Below are 23,302 nucleotides of genomic sequence, written 5' to 3'. Positions count from 1 at the left end.
ATGAGTCGCGGGGTAAGTAAGTGGGAAATTTCGCTGGTGGGGCAATGCTTCAATCATCTATGATTTATTTTGTCTATCAACCCTGTCTTCAACCGTCAGTCGATTATTATGACGAAGACTTCAATCGCGTATGAATCCATAAGCGTGGAAGCAAAAGATCCGAATCGAAGGTCACACATCAATTATAGGCTCCAATCTCAAGATGGGCGATGCCAGTTTTAGCTTTATCTATCTACCTATGTTTCAAGACCAACCTGGTTTCTTTGAACCAGATCGGACTGATGTACATGTCTCTTTTTTTTATACCAACAAGTTAACTATATCTGCTGAGACATGTCATCTACTTCACTCACATCAACCTCCAGATCCCACAGCCCCTACATCTTCCCATGTTTTCAATGTATACAAAGTATGTAGCAGAAACATAGTACCAAAACTCCACACATAATGATTGTGAACTAGTCCGCGGGGGCCCAGTTCTTAACCGATCCCAAAATTTATACAGAAAAGGGTATAATGCTGCGTTAAGCTCTGCCATAACCAAAGAACATGATCAAGAAAGCGAGAGAAAATGAAAGTGATATTGCCGTCGTGGCTACTGTGCTGAATTAAATGGATGCTAGAATCCCTTGAAGGGATCATCACGGAAATAGTCCTCCTCCCCGGCAGTTCTGCTTCCATGGTAATAGTCATCGTGTGTTGCACGGGTGCTGCGAGAATTGTAACTATCTCGGTGTCTGCTTCGGCTTTGTCGTCTTCGTTGTTCTTTACTCCGTCTGCGAAGTGAGTGACGGAACTCATCCTGTTCATCCGGATAGTCGTTGAACTGAGAAAATGCCAGTGGACTAATAAAGGCCTCCATTCGCACAGTACCAATAGCATCGAAGAAGTTACTTGGCCGTGAAGAAGCTTCAGAAGTTCGCTGTGAGCCTGCTTGGCTCATTGCCCAAGTTCCGTTACTCGAAGCCTGTGACTGATAGATATCCGAAGAACCTGCAGTTCCAGTGCTATTACCAGCAGTACTATTGGTGGACTGGTGATGGCCAACCCCCCCAATGGGTCCAGAAAATCCCCGGAAAGAGAGCGGCGGCGGTACATGGCCGCCTGTATTGCTTCTCTTACGTCCGTGAACGTTTACCTGGTTTCCTTGGTTCCTATCATGGAAACGTGGTATGAATGGGGGCTCTGCAGCATCTCTCGAGTCTTCTCGAGAGTGTGTACTTGAGAATCCTCCTACAGATTCCGTGACAGGAAAACTAGTGACATCTCCTAGTTGTGAAGATGGCGCGCTGGGGATACTTGGGATACTTGGAACACTAGGTGGCCCAGCACGAGGGCCTACCGTTCGGCCTTTGGCAAGACGGATAGAGTCTCTAATTCCACCCCGTTTCAGTTTGGGCCGAGGAGCCTCAAAGTCTGGCAGTGGCGTTTGCTGTATTGGCGGTGGTGCAGAGATGTTTTCAGGAACTGCCTGTGATGAATGTGCAAGGAATGACAAAGCTGTCAACCAGATATAGTGCCGGTCAGCAGAATCTGCCGTGAACTTGAGAGCTCTCTGTGGTGTCAAGATAAGAATCGATCGGTTGAACACTGTTGCGACTCCCTTTGGTGGAGCGTTATCATCCTTGACATCGAGAACAGATTGTATAGTCACTGTGTTTGTTAGTATCAGTCATAGAATTGGTGGGAGCAACTTACGTTTTCGGCCAGCCTTACCCATCAAGGCGCTGCCAGAGGATGGCTGCTTGCTACTCCAGAGGATAGCCCTCTCATAGGGTGCAAGCCAGACCCATCGTTTGTGGCGATCGTTGCCGGTATCGTCCTTGCCGTTACTCTCCGCAACGCCGAAAGACTTTCTTCTGCGGACATATTTGAACATCCACTCGCCAACCATGGTCTGTGCGATGGCATCGACTACACTCGTATTCTGGGGGTTGCTCGGGTTGGAGGGCGGATCCGTGCTGGAAGTATTGAGCGTATTGCCAGTATTGTATGTGTTGAAAGAGTTGTATGTGTTGAATGTGTTATCAGTGTTGGTAGAAAGCTTATGCTGATGCCTAAATTGGCCACTATGTCGAGCCCGAGTTCGGGGAGTCGTAATATCGTTCTTAGGCAACGGAGGCAGGCCTGGGCTCTCAGGGGCCTCAGTAGAAGGAGACAGCGGAGGTGAAGATCGACTGCCTTGCTTACGATGTCTGTGGTTTCGCGGTAATGCAGCGGCAGACCTGACCTTTCGTACACTCCCAGCCCGGTAGACGCGCCCTGATCCACGTCGCTGGAAGAAATCACCTCGGGTTGGACTTCTTTGACCATCGCTTGGAGCACTTGCACTCGGAGGCACATTTCTAGAGCTGGCTCTTGTGGGGATCGGGAATGGAGGAGGATTTTTGTTATCAGGTAAACTTGGACTCCTCGCCCGTCCTTGGCCCTGATGACTGGCAATTCCATTCTGGATCATCGCAGCTTTGCGCATCACGCTAGCCCGGTTGGATGGCATGGCAGCAGGGCCCTTCTCAAAGCCCCTTCCAGGCTTGGTGGTAAAAGCGTGATGAATTTCTGTGGTAACACGAGGACCCTGTCGCATAGTAATCTGTTCAGGGGACGTGGGGATCGTGCCGTAGGTTTCAGTCGTGCCAGTTGAGCTGCGCTTACCAGGACGACTTGAAATAGACTTGGGACGCGGTGCAGACAATGCAGTTCGGTACTCCAAATCACTCAAGTCTACATCACCAAAATCGTCTGCTTCATCAGAACTACCTCCATCAAAGCCAGCGAAGAGGCTACTAAAACGATGCGGCCGACGCACTGGGGCCCTCTGGCTGGAGAGGGGGCCATCATCGTTGTTGCCAGGATAAGCATCATGAAGAGTGTCATCCTCAGCAAGAGAAATGGGCGAGGAAGGCTGATCACTAAAACTCTGCCTATTGAGTCGACGCGGGTTCCGTGGTGGGACATTGCCAGGAACAGGCGTGAAGCTTTTTGTTGGTTCCACCCCAGATGTTGGGTTTGGTGAGGTAGGCCGGGAGGAAATGGCAGAGGGCTGGAGATGGGGTGGGAGGAGTGCCATTCGCTTGTCAGTCTGTATGCCTTCTGTTTGTACCGCTGCCTCGGATGTAGAGGATGAAGAGGGCAGGGCAACTTGACAACTGAAATCTTTGAAAAGTACTGGCAATCTCGGCTCCTTAGGTGTGGTAGGCCGACTGGTAGGAGGGTGGACGCTGATACTAGGAATTGCAAGAGGGGGGAGTGATGGTAGAGCAGGTGGAATGGCGGGTGGTGGGCGAATGGGTGGGCCTTCGGTCTGGGTAGAAGATGTGACCATCAAGGGTTTGTCGATCACAGGAGGCTGTACTGGCGGCGGTGGTGGTGGCCGAGTAGGTGATTTGGGAGTCTTGGGGGTCGGAGGCAGCAATGGCTCTTCCGTTGTCTGAACAGAGCTTGAGACCATGAGTCGTCGAGTTACTGCTGGCTCGATGTTGAGGGGGGGGTGAACACGCTTCCGACGTTGGTTTGCTTCAATCTCACCATCACCACGTGGCGAACACTCGACTTCGGGCAACTTGACAGGAGCACGGGGCTCGGGTGTTGCAGATTTCGCAGGAGGAAGCTTAGGTGAAGGTGGCGGCGAGTATTGGATTCCTGTGTCAGTGTATGAAACCTTTGGTACAGAAACTGGTGCTGAGGCGATTTTCCCCTCGTCTTCTTCATCTTCCAGGGCTTCAGGCACTGACTGGTTCATGAAAAGCCTGCCCCGAGTGACACTTCCAGTTCTCTTAATACTCTCCAGACTCTGATTTCGAGCATGGAACCTTTTCACTGGACTGTCGCGGCTGAGATTGCGGGTGTGAAATGAGGTTGCGTAGTTTGACATGGCGCTTTCCCGGCCGTCAAAGTCGCTTTGCTCATCCTCGTCATCAAAATTGAGCTCGTCAGCGAGAGAGTTTCCATTCAGCCTCATTATGCCAGTGCCGCTTGTCATGGAAAAGCGAATGCTGTTGGTCATACTCATCGTCCTCACACTAGCAGCATCGTTCTCCCGGCCGCTTTCCTCAACTTCACTATCATGGCCGTTGCCTGTCCCGTGAATGGCACCACTGTGGGCATTGTTGATTTGGGCTTGTTGATATGCGGCGACTTCATCAAGCACAGTCTTCAAGCGGCTTTCTGCAACATGAATGCGTCTCTCGAACTTCCTTCTCTCATCCTCCCAGCTATCCTTCTCATGTGCCCATAGTTCGTGAACACGCTGTGAATCCTCCTCCTGAACCCGGATCTTCTTCTGGGCAGCTTCAAGACGCTTTCTCGCATCAGCGACAGAGTCGACAGCCTCATCTCTCTCCCGAGCAAGTTCTCCTAATGCAGAGGACGATCCACCCTCGAGAAGGGAGAGTTGTCGTTTGAGCGACCTGCTCTCCTTACTCGTTTCAGTGAGGTTTTGCTTCACTGACTCTTTTTCCTCCTTTGCCGCATGAAGAGATGCTTCGAGGGTTTCAATCTGCCTGGTCTTCTCCTCTTGGTCTCGGCGGAGAGACAATATCTCGGAGACGAGGTTGGCGTGAAGTGTTGGTGTGAAGCGTCGAGGATCGAGAATACTGATGGTTTCGTCGGTCGGAATATTTCGTGAGGATCTCTTGGAACCTGTCTCGTTTGGTAACTGGGCTGTAGAAGAATCCTTTCCAGGTGGTGTGACCGAGCGCCGGGACCTCTTCGATGCTCTCGATGGAGTTCGATAGGGAGTATCTAAAGGTGTAGGCAGCGAAGTAGCAGCCGGGCCACTGAAATACTCGTCATCTGTTTCCCAGACACCCATGATGAAGTAAAGGCTGTAGCCTTGCAGCTAGCGACGTCCAGAAACTCCTATGAATTCACACAACAAGGTGGATTGGTGCTCAAGTCCCCTTTCAAAGACTGCTATAGAAAGCGACTTGCGGATGCACGCGTGCAAACCGGTGCACAGTTGGAGATGTTTTCTCTCGGAATGGAATAAAGAGCGTCTGTGACAGGAAGGAAATGCGCTCAAAGATTGACAGAAATAATCTCAATGTTGTCTTTCACGCAAAGTGATTTCACCATCACTGTAAATGTACATATTAGCCAAGGTCTGTCATCCCATACTCGATACACTCGAATGAACATATAGATTTTCGAAAATTAGATAAGGAATACATGCGACAGCGGGAAGAATTTGAAACTGGCGCCGAGTACCACAATCTATCTCAAAACATGTCTTGACTTACAGCACAAGCAAGCAACTGCCGTTTTGAATCAGCCGCGTTGCCCACTCAGAAGCATGGAGACGAACGCGATGCCATGGCATCAAGCACAATCAATGACTGATGATAGGCCGTAGAAATGTGAGTAGCGTACGTGGGTTGAGTTGGTGCAAAGAATGAAAGTGAGAATATCATAGGCTAGTACCAGCACCAGCAGTTAGAAGAACCGGAGTAGTTACAAGCAGAAACTAATAAAAACCAAAAGACAAGGACACGAGGATGACGGCGAGGAAGGAGAGATAAGAAATGCTCAATGGATGATCGAGAATCTCAAGAGCCCAAAGGTAGGAGGTGGTAGTGACGCGGGTTATCCCCAGGACCAAATGTGTGATTAAAGCCCACGCGGGCGCAGAAGACCATATCCTTGTTGGGTGTCCACTTCTGAGGCGTTCACTTGAACCAGGCCAATGGCTTACGACAAGAAACCAAAGCCTTGCAGGTGACAGCGGCGAGTGAGGGAACAAGGAACATGGCCTTTCACCAAGACAGGCCAGCATCGGGCTGGTGCGAAAGCATGGGGGCCTGGCAAAGTTTGTGCAAAAAAGGGAATGGTCCACTTGGTAGTCGACGGGAGGTGGAGTTTCTAGACAGAGCCCGAGAAATCGGACTTGGTTGTCTTTGATTAAGGGTCAACGAGGCTTACTCAATCCGAGTCAATCGGTTGACGAGGAAGATGGAGGGTGACAGTGTCAACGTAGAGGCTTTCATGAGGGAGGGATACATTCGGAAGAGGTGTGAGGCCGAAAAGGAGGTGTATGTTTCAGAGACCAACAACATGTGAGCAATCGAGTCTTGAACGTCGACCTCCAACAATATCTCATAATTCAGATGAAAGTCCCTCGCAAAGTCCAAAGCAATGTTGACCAACAGGCCTGGCAGGCTGGTACCAAGTGGTTTTTCTCATCAGCTTAAACAAACATAAACGGTATAGCCTGGTCTTGCTCATAACTGACTTTAGGCCATTCCGTGCCGTAGACTGGTGGACACCCATCAACGCCTCTCTCGATTCGACCCGTCCCTACCAGGTCGCCTGGCCTAATGGAGCTTAGTTGTCCCAAGAGAATTCATCCTGGTCAGGCACGTCGTAGCGACGTTGGTCGACGACTGTGAAAGTGATTAGGCAGGGCAGGGTTTGCAGCCTGCAGTTGACTGCAATTACACTGGCACATTTACATCCTGGCCTGCCTGACGAAATTGGGACCCGAGAAGCACGACGAGAAGGTGAAGACAATTGATTTGTTGAAGAGTGTGCTTCAAGTTGATGAGATGCAGCTGAGGGCTAAGGTTGAAACAACGTTTATTTCCTGGAGGGGCCGGCCGTTGAGGGATTTGATGACTGAGGCCTTCCATCAGATCATTTCACTTCCGTTAGGGAAAATTGACACGACCAAGGTAGGTAGTGCCTACTAATATCGGAATTCACTTTCTCTTCCAAGTGCTGTGCCTCTGCTCTTCCATAGGTAATTTGGAAACTGAGGTCGATACCTGCCTCGAATACGTTGCCCGGGTATACTGGCACGCAATTTAGCAGGAGCGGTACTACCTACGTAGCATGTACTCCGTACCTGGATCCGGTATTGAACTTCAACGCCGTCAATGGATGGAAGGAAAGGAAGGTGATCTGCATCAATCGACTCCGTAGGTAGGTACAAATGACCCCAATGCACTTAACTGGTACTCCGTAGATGCAAGTTTTACACAAGAAGTCAGCTCAAGCCTCAAACAACAAATCGCAAAGAGGAAGGGAAATTTCATCTGCTCTCGCCTAATAATAACTTCTCATTAACACATTTCGCTGAACCCCGCTAATTGATCAAGACATGGCCAACGTCGGGCCCCCCCTTTATGATGAGCTAAAGAGTCCTCCCCGGGAAAGCTAATGCACGACCTAAGGGGCCCCCTGTGGCGCCGCAATATCGGCCCTGCATATTTCCAGGTACATCCAATGATCGAATAGGAGTTCCACGCTTTCTGTTGCATGTCCAATCTCTTCTCTCTTCCCATCGATGATGAATGCTGGTGATCCTACGGAGGTACGGAGTACTGTGTGAGCAGTTATCTACATATGTATTTGATCGGAGCTGTATCGCATCCGATCCCTGGCCACACTCAGACCTTCTCGAGTCCAAGATGTCCACACTGGCGATGGAACCGTTGATCTTCAACAGAATGGAAGTTTTCCCACTCCCCTCCTTTACAGCGGCTTCTGAGCTATGGCCCAAGAGATATACGTGATACAAACTAACAGTGTGAGCAATCAATGGTCTATCATTCTGATTTATGCTTGCACAGAGGCAACGCTGTAAACGCAATCTACTCCGAGGCTAACAATAGCTCTAATCGAAGCCAACGCCTGGTCCAACACCTGGTACTCGAAGATTCCTAGCCTACGGGACGAACAATGCACGAACCACTCCTTCTAGGGCTAAACTGGCAAACCAGGCCACGGGCTCGGTAATGATGCTGCGCATCTGGACAGGCGTCACTTGTCGAGGTGGCTAATCTACGACCGCCTCTTTCTGAACTAGCTGAATGTACAAATGCAAACATGTTTGACAGTTTGACAATTGGAGTTGTACTGGTCGGAGCGAGTACTTACAAGGGCTCATGTATCTCTGGACAGAATTACCGACATGTCAAGACGAAAATCATGCCCCTGCTCAACGCCCAAAGGCTGCTCGTGAAAGTGGGGGTTGTCGTCCTCAATCAAGACGAAACCTGAACAACTTCGATCGCCGAGCTAGCTTTGCTCTTCCTCTCATTCATGAGTTATGACATCTTGCAAGCCATTGCATTTGTCTACTGTTACCGCCTGGCAAGTGTCTGATCAGTCTGATGTATGCACAGCTTATGAAACAACCTACGGAGACCTACCTGTATGTACTACCGAGCTGCACCCCAGATGACCACTGCTCAAGGCCCCAGCTTCCGCTCCACCTTTCACTTTTGATTAAGGTGTTTATTTGCCTACTGAAAAGCAAGCTTTTTTATTACCACTATCTGACCCATTCACGGTCAATAGGTAGTCGGAAACGAAGGCCAGCCTCTCAGCACGACTGTTTGCTTTGATCGAGGTCAATGGCGTCTGTACATATTCCTCTATGTCGTGTCGTTCTACAGAGCACAATCAATCAGTTAGGCATCAACGCCTTTTTTTCTCTCACACAAAATGGAGTCTCCATGACGAGAAACATGCCAATCCCATGAGAGCGAAGATCAGCCTTGTGTCAATGAACTACCGAACAGCTGCTCCGTTCTTCCCGACTCTCTTTCGGTCACCATCTGTCTTCCAAAAGCAGGCCGCCAATCAATTCAGAGCCAGAGACAGAAACGCAAGCACAAGCACAAGCCATTTCTATGATGATCTCGTCCTCTATCAATGTTGACTAGAACGCTGTATAAAACGCACTACCTCATGGCGTATCAACGGCCTACGAACATGCATGGAAGTACCTACTGATGAAAACTGGACTTGTAGAACCCCAGACGCTCTTCTACGTACAGACTATCTCATTAAACTTTGCCCCATCCGCTACTAGGTGGTTCAATAGTTGAGGGCAGCCTTTCCACATTGATGAACAAAACAGCTCAGAGTCTAGGTATGAGATGCGTCAAGTGCGCTCCGTCATCGGCCTTATCATTTTTTCTTCTTACCAGTTATGCAGCGCTTCTCATGTTCAAGATGCTATCGATAATGTGGCGTTCTCTTTGGAGGAAACGATATTCAAAGACAAAATCCTTCTTCCTAGCCTGCCGACCTGCTTACTTACTTGCCGTATTACGTCTTGGGCTTTAACCGAGTTACAGCCCAAGGGTTCATGGCGCCGATAGGATGGTTCGTTTCTGCAAATCCCCCGTGGTTCACACGCTAAGACGGCGCCGCGTTGCCACATGAAACATGCGGCTTCATTGCCGGGTGATAGAGAGTTCAGCTACAAACATGGGCCAATACACATGCTCCGTACAGTCCGGTTCCATTAACGTTGCGCACGTTGCTATACAGAGCATGTATTCGGTTTCTTACCGGCGAGCCCATGCAGGCTAGGCAGGCCAAATCCCCTTCATCGGGAGGATGTAGTCTGCATGCTCAATCGGATCACAGAACGCTTAGGAAGTAATGATTACCTCCTCCTCCAGAATATTTTGGTTAGTCACAACGCTTCGTCCTCTCAAGTTTCACATGGTTTTGCTCGTATGTCAAAAACCAAGCCTCACCGCAGAAAAAGCAAAGTGAGGTTGGTGATCTTCACAGAGCCGTGTTTCATCGCCTTGCCAGGCAAGGCCAGGCCAGATTTCCCAGCTTCGCAACGGTCCCTAGAGCCGTGGAAATGATGATACCGGTTCGCTAGCCATGACACACCACGAGCTCAACACGCAAAGTTCTGACTTACTGCTCTGGCCCGTCAAGCTAAATTCGAATTCGTAATAGCAATTCCACTGCCGTATTTACTAGCTGCATGGCGAGTTAATTACGAACTGAAGCCCAGATATGAATAAGGGTGTATATACATTGTACTGGTTCTGAAGTCCTTACGCAGACAAGGATGGATTTCCGAGAAGGAAGATGTAACAGAAAATCTCTGAAGGCAGTGACTCTGACGAATCACGCAGAACTGCTGGTTATGCAGCGGTACTTCGAAGATATGTTCCGTAATGCTGTATTACTTGTTTGTCAGCCGGTAACATTATGTACTACGTATGAGATGTGGTTTCTTACAACGAACTTCGTTCATGAAAATAAAACTCTTTTTCATTTGGTAAGCCATATCGATATCTCGGCGAGATGGGTCTAGGCAAAACGGCAAAGACAACACAACGTGAAGTTTTTGACTTAATTTGACTTTCTGTCTTATGGCGTGATCTGATATGACTCGGAGAAAAACAAATAGACATGATCCACGGACCTCGGGGCACGGATGCAATCAAGCGTTGAACGGCGGAGAAAGACGCAGTTCAATTAATCTGATACTTGGTGTCTCGTGCCTTATAGGTGTTCAACATGGATCATGTATCCGGTTTAGAATGCGTAGACTAATGTGCATGGATATCACTGTCAACTATTCATGAGCCCATGGCCCATCCATATGAATCTATAGGAAACAACTCACAGACATTCTCGTAAAACCTGCATCATTGTCGTATGGTTATCAAACTCTTCCACCATACCTATACAACACGCTAGCTATGCTTTGCTATCTGAGAGCCTTACGCCCGTGTTCCTAGAAAGAAATACCCCATGTCCTAGACTCAACTCGTAGAGATGTAATCTTGTAAAGGCTCGGGATTGCTAAGAATTCTCCTCAAATCTTATAAAACTTACTGTCCAACAACTACCTACGACTATCTGATCAGTACATGGATCAAGGAGTGGACACATATTCACGAGATATCCTCAATGCTACAAGTTTATAAGGCAAGCTAACGTTGTAAATGCATTTAGCCCCCTATTTCCTCCAAGCCTTGAATAATTGAGGATAGGCAGAACAAGGAGATGGCTGCCACCCATTCTGTAACTAGGAGCTATACCTTCAAGTTTGCAGGGCCCTCATATGGGCTTACTGGATACGTTTGTTGATGCATCAACGGTAATATTCTGTACAATCGCTATTGCATTTATTAATGCAGTCTCACTCAGGTAACCTTCTGCCTGGTCGTCCAGGCTTCCAAGTCGACAAGGCATATGCTGAAGGTCATAGCCATAACAGAAACTGCTATAAAAAGCTCATTAACTGGCAACAGTTCATGTGGCCCTCATTCTACCTGCTGTGTGAAGGCCTATGAGAAGCTCGCGGGGTTCTTCTACGACGAGAATTTACGCAATGATCAAATTTTTTCTCAGCCCGGAAGCTAAGCCTAAGCTACTAAGCTTGCTTCATACAAATACTCGGATATTAACTCATATTCACGGTCTGCCGGTTATATCATCGTGGTGGGAGTGATTTCGTTGCAATCTTATACACCTCACGTAGAATAAATGTGTCAGTCCTTTCACCGGTACGTTAATGAAACCCGTTTAATATGGCCACCATGCTCGAGATATCGGTTGTTGGTTCGAGCCGGATACAACTACATGGAACTATAATGAGGTGAAGCCTGACTTACATCACGCGGCATCGTCAACCGATGCGGCAGTACTGCATGATGTTTTGTATCATTGCAAAGGCCAGGCTGCACCTTATTGTTCTAGCCACGTTCTTTGTACGATGTTTACTTTTGCCAACCTAGATAATCCAGTATAGATGGTTGATACATAAGGATACTTGGTAATGGCGGTTTACAGTGGTGGTCATAGGGGAAACATGTATGTCAACCCATTGGATGTTGCGGTCAATTCGGAACTGAGATATAAACCTTAGAATGGCTATAAATCAAGTCTGTGGCGTCCGTACACTATATTCAACATAAAATATTTTACTCGGTGATGTTAGTCATTTGTGACTGGTTTCTACTGTCCCTATCACCCATGGGTATTATTGAAGAGGATATCTACTGCATGCATGATATTGCGTACAATTACCCATGAGCCAGCTAGAAACATGATATTTGGTGTCCTTTTGATCTCTTTCTTCACGAATATAGCATGTTTACTGCCCTCGGAAGAGAGTTCCCCCATCTCTTGTGTAGCTGTGTCTGATATATTGCCTCGATTTATGAACTGGCGTGACACAAACCTCGTGATATCACCCCACGCCACTGGAGCATCGCTTTGTTCACTAAGAACACTGTATTCTGTCACTCAAAAATACAAGATAACAATGCACTCCTTTAGATCAATTACCAGAGTTTGGAGAAGGGTCAAATCATAGCCCGAAGAACGACTGAAGGGCGACAACGAGGTGTTTAGTTTCGAGGTCGACTTGGCATACCCTAGACGACTTCGAATTTCTGTTGTGTGATCACAAACAATATGCTCAATGATCATACCTTACGGTCTCACTTTCGCAGTGCAAGTCAGCATCGATTACTCGATACCCATTTTCCCGCATTGATTGCCTCGGCAAACCTCACCATTATACTTATGCCTGTTGAACGAAGGGCGTAGGCATCATGTGACGTAACAGGCGACTGTACTTAGATGGGCGTGGTTGGTACGAACCGATGAAAGGGATCTTGTCAACACAACACTACTACAAGCACACAAATACAAGATCAAAACTTCCTCACAGTACACAAAGAAACTGCAACCCACAACAAAAGTTCACAATGTCACCAGGAGCAATCTCGCCGCTTAGTAAAGTCAAAGCCCTCACATTTGACGTCTTTGGGACTGTCGTCAACTGGCGCTCATCAGTAACCGATGAACTCACGCTTCGAGCTTATCGCAAGACTTCCTCTGACCTGAAACAAGATGTCAAAGCTCGTGTTCAGAAGCTCACCGAAGAGGACTGGGGCCGCTTCGCACAGGAGTGGAGGAACTCATACGGGAAGTTCACAAGAGGCTTTGACCCGGAAAAGCACACTTGGGAGACCATTGATCAGCATCACCATGACAGCCTAGTCGAGCTTCTCAAGGCGTGGGATCTAGCTGATTTATACAGCCCAGGTGAGATTGAATCCCTGAGTCTCGTCTGGCATCGCTTGACACCTTGGGATGACTCCTCAGACGGTATTCATGAGCTTGGGAAAACATACAAAACCAGCACCTTGTCCAATGGCAACGTCTCTCTACTTAGAGACCTGAACGATTTTGGAAACCTGGGTTTTCAGGTTCTCCTCTCAGGAGAGAGGTTTGGGGCGTATAAGCCAAACCCGGTCGTATACACTGGTGCTGCACGTGAGTTGGGACTGGAGCCTCATGAAGTTTCTATGGTTGCAGCACACCTCAACGACCTCGAGGCCGCGAGAGCCTGTGGCCTGAGAACCATCTATGTCGAACGCCCCCAAGAGGAAGCCTGGGATAAAGAAGATGAAAGGTACCAGAAGGCCAAAGAATGGGTCGATATCTGGATCACGGAAGACGATCAAGGATTTCTGGCTTTGGCTCAGAGACTTAAAGAATTGGCATGAGATAGTCGCAAAGTTTCGAGCAGCTGTTGTTGCTGTTATTGGTCATTTAAGTGCTGAGTAGGCATGAATTCGGACTTGCCTATGGTCGAGACTCAATCGGCGGAGCCTTATTCTCAACATAGAGCCACTTGTATCATTACATCACATCGTTGTTTCTATCATTAGTATCACAGAAGCTTTCGTCTAAGCTATTTGGAGTCATATGACCTCACGTGCATTGATTCCCAATTCGGACTTCATCCATAAGACTTCTGTTTCCAGTAATACCATGAGATATATTTCATCAGTTTATATATGAATAAGGTTGATCATTAGTTCTCTGTTTACAATCATACGATCCTAGTACACCTCACAAACGCCGATCGCCAAAATCCGCTACGGCATGAGCGCAAGTGGGAAAAGACAAACACTGGAACAACCCCACGATCATGGACCTGGTGTTTTCGGCTCTAACTACCTAGGTAGCCAATTATGTCTCCATTTTCTCCGCCGCGTTCACTATCAGGTCTAGCGGAATCGGAACAAACGAGAACTACGTGGCCCAGTCGGCATCTGTAGGTATCTAGAAAGTGTTGGAGCTGAACTTTTGGGCATTTGAATGAGCAGTTTTTACAGCACCTTCGGTCGAAGCGAGGTGGCAGAGAGACCCAAAGTGTACAAGTGAGCCTGCCATTGAACTAAACTCGCCCTATTGAAACCTTGTTTTGCGGCTCTTACAGTACGAGCATATAGTCTAGGTCGTCCAAGGCTGTACGGATACTCCGTACTCAACCATAGGTAGAGTTTGTCTCTGGACGACTCAACCCTGCTGATATCCTACCACCCCGCGCAGATGGGTATGATGTTGTTCTCTGCACATTAAATGAACCCGTAACCCAGACCACACCGCCTGTGACTGGCTGGGCTTCACGGATCGAACACCCGCAAGTTAGCCGGTCTCATTTACAATGTGCCAGAGAGTAACAAGAAGAGGAGCACCCGGTGGCAAAGCACATGGCAACATGACAGGGCAAATGATATCCGGTCTTGGGTCTGACATCCACCGAGGCTGTCGTTCAGATACCAATGATATCCAATTTTCGGCTGACGACAAGCTGCACCCATAGAAAGTCTGGGGAAACGTTGATTTACCCCATACATGACAACGGCCCGACAACATACGAGTTTCCCTCTCAAGTTAAGACCGTTTGACTAGCTGTTAATTTTTCCATGGCGTTTTCGGATCAAAGCAGAGACATGGAAATTACCCAAATGTGTGATTGGGAAAATGTGGCCATGGGGTGCCAATCGGTCCTACACGATTGGGGTGTGTGCGAGATCCGGGATGGCTTCAAGGGCCGAGAGCCATGAGCTAAGAAGTAGCCGCAGAGTTCTGTTCGAAACATGAGATCTGATGTATCTAGGAATAAGTTTCGGCGTTTTTTTTCTTTTATTTTCTTTTCTGACTTGACTCGACTGATCCTATTGACTTTGCTGAGAGAATTGGTGTGCTATATACTACGGTAGCTGGGTATCAAGACGTTTGCAATAGCTTTTGGCTTGCACGTTTAGGATAGGGTGTGGGGTGGATTTGTCTGGGAGTCTTTGGCACGCCTACATATGGCCAGTCCAGTCATAATAATGTTCAATTGAACGTCGAGAAAAGTTCAATAGTGGCAAAACTTTGATCCAGTGCTGCCTTTATTGTCTGTGCAACTCTGACGAAGCTTCGCGTGTGATATGGAGCACCATGTCATCGGGGTATGCTCTCGCATTCCCCTTCAGGACAATGCAGTGAGATTGACACTGTAGGGCGAATGCAGATATCACGTCCGAGGGGAGACGGACTCGTTCCGAGCCAACGGAACAAGCATCATGTCTTTAGAGGTCGCTGAGGCTCATCAGCCCCTGAGCGTCCCAGCTGCCATGCCATGCAAGCAGTGAACTTAACTTAGTTGTTCCTTGTGTGAAGACTGAGTAAGGACAGGGTCCCTGACTGGGCGTGACGAGGTGAGATAAACGCCGGTCCCGCGGACGCTTAAATTCCCAGAGACCGACCACAGAGTGGCGCCGCCGTTTCTCGGTCCTCGTGTTAGCATCGGGGTGTCCAGACTCGAATGGATCTCACTATCCATCAAAATCGCGTACCGTACATGTTTGATTGAGTGGCTGGTGATCGTATACACAGGCACGGATACCTAGGCTGTAGTCCGAAGCTTGTCTTCGTCCGTGTTAAGCATCCGAGTCCGGTAACAAAAGAAAACAAAAAGCAGGGTCTCTATGGAATACCGAGACGGGTGAAATATCAAACCCCATGCATGTAGCATTTGACATGGGCACGATGCTCTAGAAGCGCAGGCAGTCGTGTTTCGGAAGATTGGAAGATTACGTGGTGGGCCGATTAGCTGATGCCAATGGGATGCGATGCAGTCAGTACCTACTGTTGGACTGCTTGCTCATTCTCCATCCCCACGGTTAGAAAAAAAAAAATGATGTTGATGCTATCACCAAAAGCCACAAAAGCAAATAATGAGTTTTGCCGTGTCTTAGAGCCGCGGACACCGTTAGCGGGAAGTAATAAAAAGCAAAGAAACGACGGTACATACATAACGTTCTTGGCGTTGGTTTTGACGCATCGAAGACTCGGTCGGCCAATCTGGTCTAGATTTTGATCCTGTAATTTATTTGATATATTGATAAGCCTAAGTAGGGACTCAGCAACTGAAGTCGCCGAAACGCTTTGATTAAATTCTTTCACCACAACAATTCGAATTCCATCTTGTCCTCCTCCGAGGCTGGTCCACTCGTCTGGTGCCCAACCAGCTCGATTCTCCAAATCCAACCTCCTCTCTTTCCTGTGTCTCTCCAACGCTGTCAAAACTTTGGTGGAGAATCGAAGCTCGCCGATGAGTGAGATCAACATGGAAGTGACAGGGGTGGAGATACCCCAGAGCAGACGGGACGTAACGCACAGCAGCCAGAGACGTTACATACCTACCTTATGTGCTTGCTGCGCTGCGCTGTGCCGTGCTCTGTAGGAGCGTGGAATCCCGTCCTAGCACTCCGTCAGTAGCGCCGGGTCCTTTGAATGAACCCGAAAGGAAAGGATTGGATCAATGCCGGTCACTTGTCACTGGGAGCTCGACAAGCGCGGCTCTGGAAATGCTTGGAGCTTGGTGCTTATTTACGGAGTAGTTATCCGTAGGCAATGCTTGTTTCTCTCAGGGCATGCATGACTGGGCGATTAGTTAGTGCAAAGAGCATGTCTACTCGAAATCGAAGGAAATGTATGGTTGTCCGTCTGTAAAAGTCTCCCTAGGCAAAGTACTAATGCTTGTCGGGAACAGCAGGTCTTGATTAATCAGGTGGTATCCGTAGGGAGGTATTGTAATTTTGTCAGTTCTGCATCCATTGAAGAGCTCCCTGGAAAGAAAACGTGAGCTTTGATGGATGCTGGGAGCTGGGAGCGGCTTCCGCACAGGCCACCACCTTTTCTCCAAGGCTGGTCCTCTTTAAAATATGACTATGCCTTCATAGGACTGGACTTCCCGGGGAGACAAGGACCCTGTCACTCTGAACACAACCACACCACTTGTCCGTCCTGCGACCGCTTGGCCTGTGTGTGGGCTGGCTGGCTGGGCTGCAGCAGCATGATGCAGACGACTACACAACAAACAACAAGGGTGCTGATTTGAGAAGCCCAGAACAAACGAGAAGTGGAAGAAATAAATAAATAAATAAATGATATCAAGCCATCCATTGTGGAAAGAGAGAGCAGCAGCACGGGAAACTATTTCCAGCTTAAAGTTCTTGACTGATCACTAAATGACATCCATACGACTGAACGCAGCAGCATATGCGATGAATCAAATCCTTCGTCACAAATCTCAAGTGGAAGCCAATGAGAAGAACAACAAAGAAGAAAGCATTCTCAAACCATCTACCATACGCCAGACACACATACTTGTACTGATCTTGCAAAAGACTTGAGTAGAATTACGACAGTGACAACAAATCTTTTCATTCCCCACTCGAACCACTAAAGGCACAGACAGACTGACAGGCAACGCGTGTTTCTTGTCCTAGCCAGGCCAAGTTCATGTTGGTTCTTTCAGCTAAGTGACTGTCACAACCCAGCAACATCACAGAGCAGCACGGAAGTCTCTTCCAATCCACTCTATGCCTACAGTATGAGCAACAGACCAAGACCAAACCTGGTAAAGCTGCCTAGATCCGGTCGAGTCCTCCGCCCGCCGCGACACAGCCGAGCCGTGACCCGGGCTCCCGGGTGCCCGCCGATGAATAACCACCTATTAGTCTCTACTGTTCACCACAACAGGAGTCGCACCACTTGACGAAGGTGGCACTCAATCATGTACCTGACAGAGGACAGGACAAGTCTTTCATACAAACTAAAACGGCCCGGATTGATAGGTACCTTACTTGGGCAAATCGAAAATACCTTACCTACCCATCTGGGTTTGGGTTCCGAATATCCTCGAGTTTATTAAGGATGATCAAGAAACCGCATTGTTGCAGAGTCCCAGGCCCTTTCATGCCACAACGTTTCGACTATCGAAGGATACGGCACGCAAAGGAATGCCATCCTTCTGGGTGTGATGGGTATAAACACCACAAGGTGAGGGAAATGGAGGCACTCGACAGCGAGCTTTGTGACCAGGGCATGCCCCTCGTCCACCGCTTCACCATTCCGGCTTCATCCCTCGCCTATCAGGAGCCTAGCACAGCACCCTCGCTCTCCCATTTCTCGGGGCACCCACCGAACCGATATCCTACCCATGAATGGCCAGGGCAGCTCCATTTCGTGGGACTTGGGTAGCTCGTGGTATTCGCTAAGCTGCCTGTCTGTAGGGGATTTTTTTCGTCAATTGATCCACGGCGACGAATCCCCTATTCTGCTGTCCGTGAAGGGTTATAGCAATTGAACTACGGGATTAGTAGACTGGAGTAATGAGATAGCTACCTTAGTTAGGCATCTTTGATCTTGGGTGTGCTTCTGCATTCCCCATCCACGCTAGGTTGGTTTATCCGTAAACGTGCACAGTCTAAAAGGGAGTACCTCTGGTCAATGTAAATCCTCTACGCAAGGTACCAGACCGTCTGCACGGTGAAGTGGCTTGTCTGGTTGCTGATCCCCCTTAGGGAACCTAGAGAAACCCCTCCAAGGACCTCTAGCCTCTCCTCTGGGTACTAGGAAGAGAGTACCGCTGCCGCGTCTCCATCGCATGGATACCTTCCACCCAGGTATTTGGTAAAACCTGGCGCCCCGCCTCCATTGCAACCTGGGAGTCCAGGGCGCCCACCTTCAAGGGCCTGCTAGCACTGAGTGAAAGTACCACTACGGAGTACAGTATGTTCAGATATTTGGGTAAGGTTGGGTGGGAGAGGGAGAGAGAAGAAAAAAGGTAAGAGGGAGAAAAAAAAAAAGGGTTCTCCACCTTAGCTTGACTGGAGGTGGGCTGGGCTGGTAGGCTGGGCTGTCGTCTCCCAACCTATCCCAATTCAAAGCCCAATGTGCAAGAACAAGTCTACTTCCTCCATTTGTCCTTCAGTCCAGTAACTCACTTCCTTAGCACTCAGTGTCCAAGCAGCTCCACGTCTAGACCTAGACCTAGACCAAACATCTACCTCTTGTCCACTCCCAACTCTTTTTTTTTTGGATGGATATTGACACTACAAACTCACAAACAGACTGCTATTATTACCAGTCCCTACCAGCCCGGTCCAGTGCTATCCTTTTTTTTGCCACTGGCGCTTGTTCGTCGACATCTGTAGCTGCCTTGCCGCGCCCTGCCTCGTGTCTTTGAGCCTTGCATTCATCGCTACGCATTGATTTGCCTTGGACTGCCGTTGACCCCCTCCGCCCTCCCAGCTGCCTCGTTTTGACGCACTTGACGCCTTGACGCCCGCCGCCGCCGCTCCAAATCAGCACATACCTACCTGCCTGCATTACGTTTTCTGGTGCTGCTACTGGTACTGCCATTGCCGCCGCTTTCGCTTGGTCACAGCTCTCTGCTCCATCAAGCCACCCCCTCCTCCGTTTCTCACCTTCGCCTCTGTTTTACTACCTGTGAAGACGACCTCGACCTCACAACCTCCAACCACCTTGGATATATCGGCACTGCATCTCGTGAGCCTCATCACCGACCACCCCCTCTTTTCTCCACCCTCCCCCTCTCCGGTCCGCTGGTCGCTTGGGTCGTGTTTCTCTCCCGCGAGACCCAATCTCTCTCCCCTTTTATCGACTCTGCCTTTTGTCGATTTACTCGACGTCGCCATCATCATGGCTGGCCGAATGGTGCTATACAAGTTGGTGGTTCTGGGAGATGGTGGTGTGGGAAAAACAGCTCTTACCATTCAGCTATGTTTGCAGCACTTTGTTGAGACTGTAAGTTGGATATGACAGTTTTGTTTCGCCTTATTGGTGACATTGGGTTAACACCTCTGTAACAGTACGACCCCACGATCGAGGATTCATACCGAAAGCAGGTTGTCATCGATGGCCAACCTTGCATGCTCGAAGTACTCGATACCGCTGGGCAGGAGGAATATACAGCACTACGGGATCAATGGATTCGTGATGGCGAAGGCTTTGTTCTTGTTTACAGCATCTCATCACGATCCTCCTTCACTCGCATCAAACGATTTCACCATCAGATCCAACGAGTTAAAGAATCGTGCGCTTCGTCGCCGTCTTATCCCGGTTCTCCTATCTCCGCTGCAAACCCGCAGTTGCCCGTGCCCATTATGCTTGTCGGCAACAAGAGCGACCGAGTCACCGAAAGAGAGGTCTCAACCCAAGAAGGTCATGCTCTCGCCCGTGAGCTCGGCTGCGAGTTCGTAGAGGCTTCGGCCAAAAATTGCATCAACGTTGAAAAGGCGTTTTACGACGTTGTTAGGATCCTACGTCGTCAACGACAACAAGCCTCACGTCCCTCGGAAAGATCGAGCGGCCGGACGCGAACAGGCAACGGAGATGCGAGGGGCGGTGATCGAGACGAAAGACACAGAAATAGGAACAAGGACCGAAGCAAGTCCAAGTGTGTGGTATTATGAGTGGATACGTCCCTATTACGGATTGGAAAGTCTATCAGTTAAGAGGAGGAAAATGAGGCGAACGAGTAGATCGATTCGCCAACGACAACAGGCCGACGTCAAGAAACACGCATGAGGCGATCCCTCATCTCTCTTGACAGAGGATATGCCCAATGATTTGAAGATGATTGGTGAGATACCGCGGGAAGTACGGAGGAGATGAGATCAGAGACGGGCTTTATTACTTTTCTGTGATTTCTAGATGGCCAATTGCCCAACAAGCAGGGCGACATGACGACGCAGCATCGAATGACGAACCAAAGCAGAAGCAGAAGCAGTTCCGCACCGGCGCACGGCGTACGAACAAAAAGAGGCATATTCTTGGGGCGCTAGGTTATCTGTTGACATTTATACTACTATTTGTTTTCCAAATTTACGACCAAAATTTGAATGGCATTCTTCTGCAACCAGCAACATATCGGTTGGCTCTCACATCTGTGCGGAAACATCTCCACTACCTAATGGAGGGTTTCCATTTACATATGATTTCGGGTCAATAGTCAACTTTCGGGAGATAATATCTTGGTATGGCGTTGGAAATTCCCATCAATCAACCCACTACAGACAGAATAGAGCAACGATAAAAGAATGTCCATGAATCCTGATTCGCATCTATCTCGGCTCACGTTTCCTTTACGTTCAGCTCGATTTTGGATGAAAACCCAAGTCATTCCGACGCAGGGTCTAACCTCATCAAATTGTGAGTCGTGTACAGTGAGTAGGTAATCTACATTTGTTCCAGCAAAGACTAGTAATGGCAGTCGTTTCACCATCACGAACAGGTGAGATTCGCAATATCCCAGCTCCTTCTAATAACCCGGTCCGGACTATGACCTCTTCAGAAAGATACCAAATGTTTGTTCTAGGGGAAAAGAAGGGACCCAACAAAGATGCAACGGCCGATTTCCCCTCCCTTTGTTGGTGTCTTGTGTCATGTTGGCTCACTCACCAAGGACATGAAAACGGTGTTAGCCCCGTTAGCATCGGCGTACCTTGGCATCTATCGAGCAGGACTCGGAACCATGTTCCCTGCCAGTCAGTGGACTTTAAATGCAAGCCTTGAGGTTTAGGAAGCACAGGGCGAGGCACAGGGCTGATGGCAGATGCTCTCCCCATCTATTGCGATTGTACCAAAGGCGACTTCCATGTTGCTGTTCTGACTTTGCTTCAGATATCCTTGCAGCACACGCGGCATAGCCTTGTGACGACCTGAATGAAGACAGAAACCCGGGCAGCAGAGTAAAGCAAGGTAAAGATCGATCTGATAGCGAAATTGGTGGGGTTTGCTACTAACGTTAGGTAGGTAGTTAGTGTGCAAACGTGGGTGGGCGATATGGATGGGGTGTTGTTGCAGTTGAAAATGGTGGACGAGTTTGCGCTACGCTCCAAGTAGATATTCAACCACAAAGGTTCCCCATCAGCGATGGAGACGCTGGGGAATACTTCTGTTTACAAGCAGCTACAGTAGCTCATCACTTACCTAACTTACTGTCGATGGATGGTCATTGATTAATCAGATTGTATGCATCACTCCCACGCTTCCTGCAGGTTATGTGATAGTTATCAAATCAATCACCCCACGTAATTGTCGTGAACCATGACACTTGTAAAAAGAAGTAAAGAAGGTCCTTGTATATATGCAGCTAGTGATCAACAGCTCGGTTACATATTAACTAACTACCTACCTACCTACTTGATGCACTGGAGAACAGGTCATTTGAAAGATGGACTGCGTGCCGCGCGTGCGTGTGTGTGTGTACCTTATGTTTCTTCCCATTGCGGATGTTATCGCAGTGGCGCTTCACATTTTGTTATGGAAGAAGCATCAATGCCGTAGTCAATACGGACCTATCTAAAGTAAGGTAGGTAAGGTACCTATGTAAACCCCAATACCCATGACATCAACTTGACATCGAATTTAGGGCTGGGATTATTTAAAAAAAATGGTCCCTTTGTTGCTACTATGGACAGCTAGTCATTCACCCACAGGAAATCCGATGGTAGAGCTCTAGGCTTTCACAGTGACAGGACAAGTGCCGAACCAAGTTTCCATGCGGTTAAGCCTATGCCGATACTACCGGCCTCTCTTTTTTTTTTTTTTTTTCCTTCTCGAATAATTGCGCAGGGGCTGCGGATTAAGATCCATGACTAGGACCCATCATTGGAAGTGAGCCACAGTAGCATCGTGTCTGGTCTAACCCGGGGAAGCCTATGGCGCTACATTAGGATAGGAGAAGCTATAGCTATTGCGTTCTTTTTGCAAATCACGTAACTATGGACCTACACATGCACGCATGCATGTATATAAACTCTAGACGCTTCGGATAGACTGCTCTCCGAAGCCAGTGGGCATCTACAAGCCGTCCCGTGTCGAGTAGAGGCGGGCGAGGACCGGAATATAGGCCGGCGTCATGGCCGGAGGCTATGTACAGCAGACTACGGAGTAGTAGCGGGCGTTTAAGATGACCCTGAACGAAAGGGAGCGAGTGGCAGTTACACCCGGCATATTACGACTGTACTTGTCTCTATCACTTGGTACCTGAGCAGTGTACGGAGCCTAGTACGTACATAGTTGATTGCTTGTGAAAAGGACTCAGCTGTGACGGGCAGTTCAAGTTAATGGATGGATGCTGGGGATATGCACAGAAGGGGAAGGTCAGCCATCCAAAGGAATCAACCTAAGTGAAATGGAGGGTGAAGAAACCCATCAAGGTAACGTATTCGGGGAACAGGGGATGAGAAATTCCGAAGCTAGGGTTGAGAGAAGAGACAGAATAAGACCAAGGAGAAGCCCTGCAGGAGACAGAAGAGACGGCGTGGTTCAAGACTCATGTTCCGACACAGGACTTACCTTGCCTACAATAGCAATGACATTCATGACAAGCTCTTGGAGCCAACTCAACCAGTTCACAAGTCATGTCAAGAGA

The 23,302-nt window shown here is 48.6% G+C and overlaps 3 protein-coding genes across 3 annotated transcripts; 2 read left to right on the top strand and 1 right to left on the bottom strand.

Annotated features, from left to right (window-relative positions):
- Positions 1–619: 619 nt before the first annotated feature.
- FTJAE_2056 (Anucleate primary sterigmata A) lies at positions 620–4,810 on the bottom strand (the record flags this gene model as incomplete). Its single annotated transcript, XM_037348210.1, has 2 exons — positions 620–1,653; positions 1,699–4,810. 2 exons carry the CDS (start codon positions 4,808–4,810, stop codon positions 620–622), a joined length of 4,146 nt encoding a protein of 1,381 aa, XP_037210800.1.
- Positions 4,811–12,476: 7,666 nt separating this feature from the next.
- Positions 12,477–13,280, top strand: FTJAE_2055 (haloacid dehalogenase type II; the record flags this gene model as incomplete). The annotated part of the gene is made up of 1 exon (XM_037348209.1): positions 12,477–13,280. One exon carries the CDS (start codon positions 12,477–12,479, stop codon positions 13,278–13,280), a length of 804 nt encoding a protein of 267 aa, XP_037210799.1.
- A 6,283-nt stretch (positions 13,281–19,563) lies between these two features.
- Positions 19,564–20,336, top strand: FTJAE_2054 (RAS-2; the record flags this gene model as incomplete). The annotated part of the gene is made up of 2 exons (XM_037348208.1): positions 19,564–19,668; positions 19,734–20,336. The coding sequence occupies 2 exons, from the start codon at positions 19,564–19,566 to the stop codon at positions 20,334–20,336; spliced, it is 708 nt and encodes a 235-aa protein (XP_037210798.1).
- Positions 20,337–23,302: the final 2,966 nt, after the last annotated feature.

The sequence above is a fragment of the Fusarium tjaetaba genome, assembly GCF_013396195.1.
Source record: "Fusarium tjaetaba strain NRRL 66243 chromosome Unknown NRRL66243_c0000037, whole genome shotgun sequence".
Taxonomy (NCBI): domain Eukaryota; kingdom Fungi; phylum Ascomycota; class Sordariomycetes; order Hypocreales; family Nectriaceae; genus Fusarium; species Fusarium tjaetaba.
Note: the sequence above shows the minus strand (reverse complement) of the source record. Positions and strands in the feature narration are given on the sequence as shown.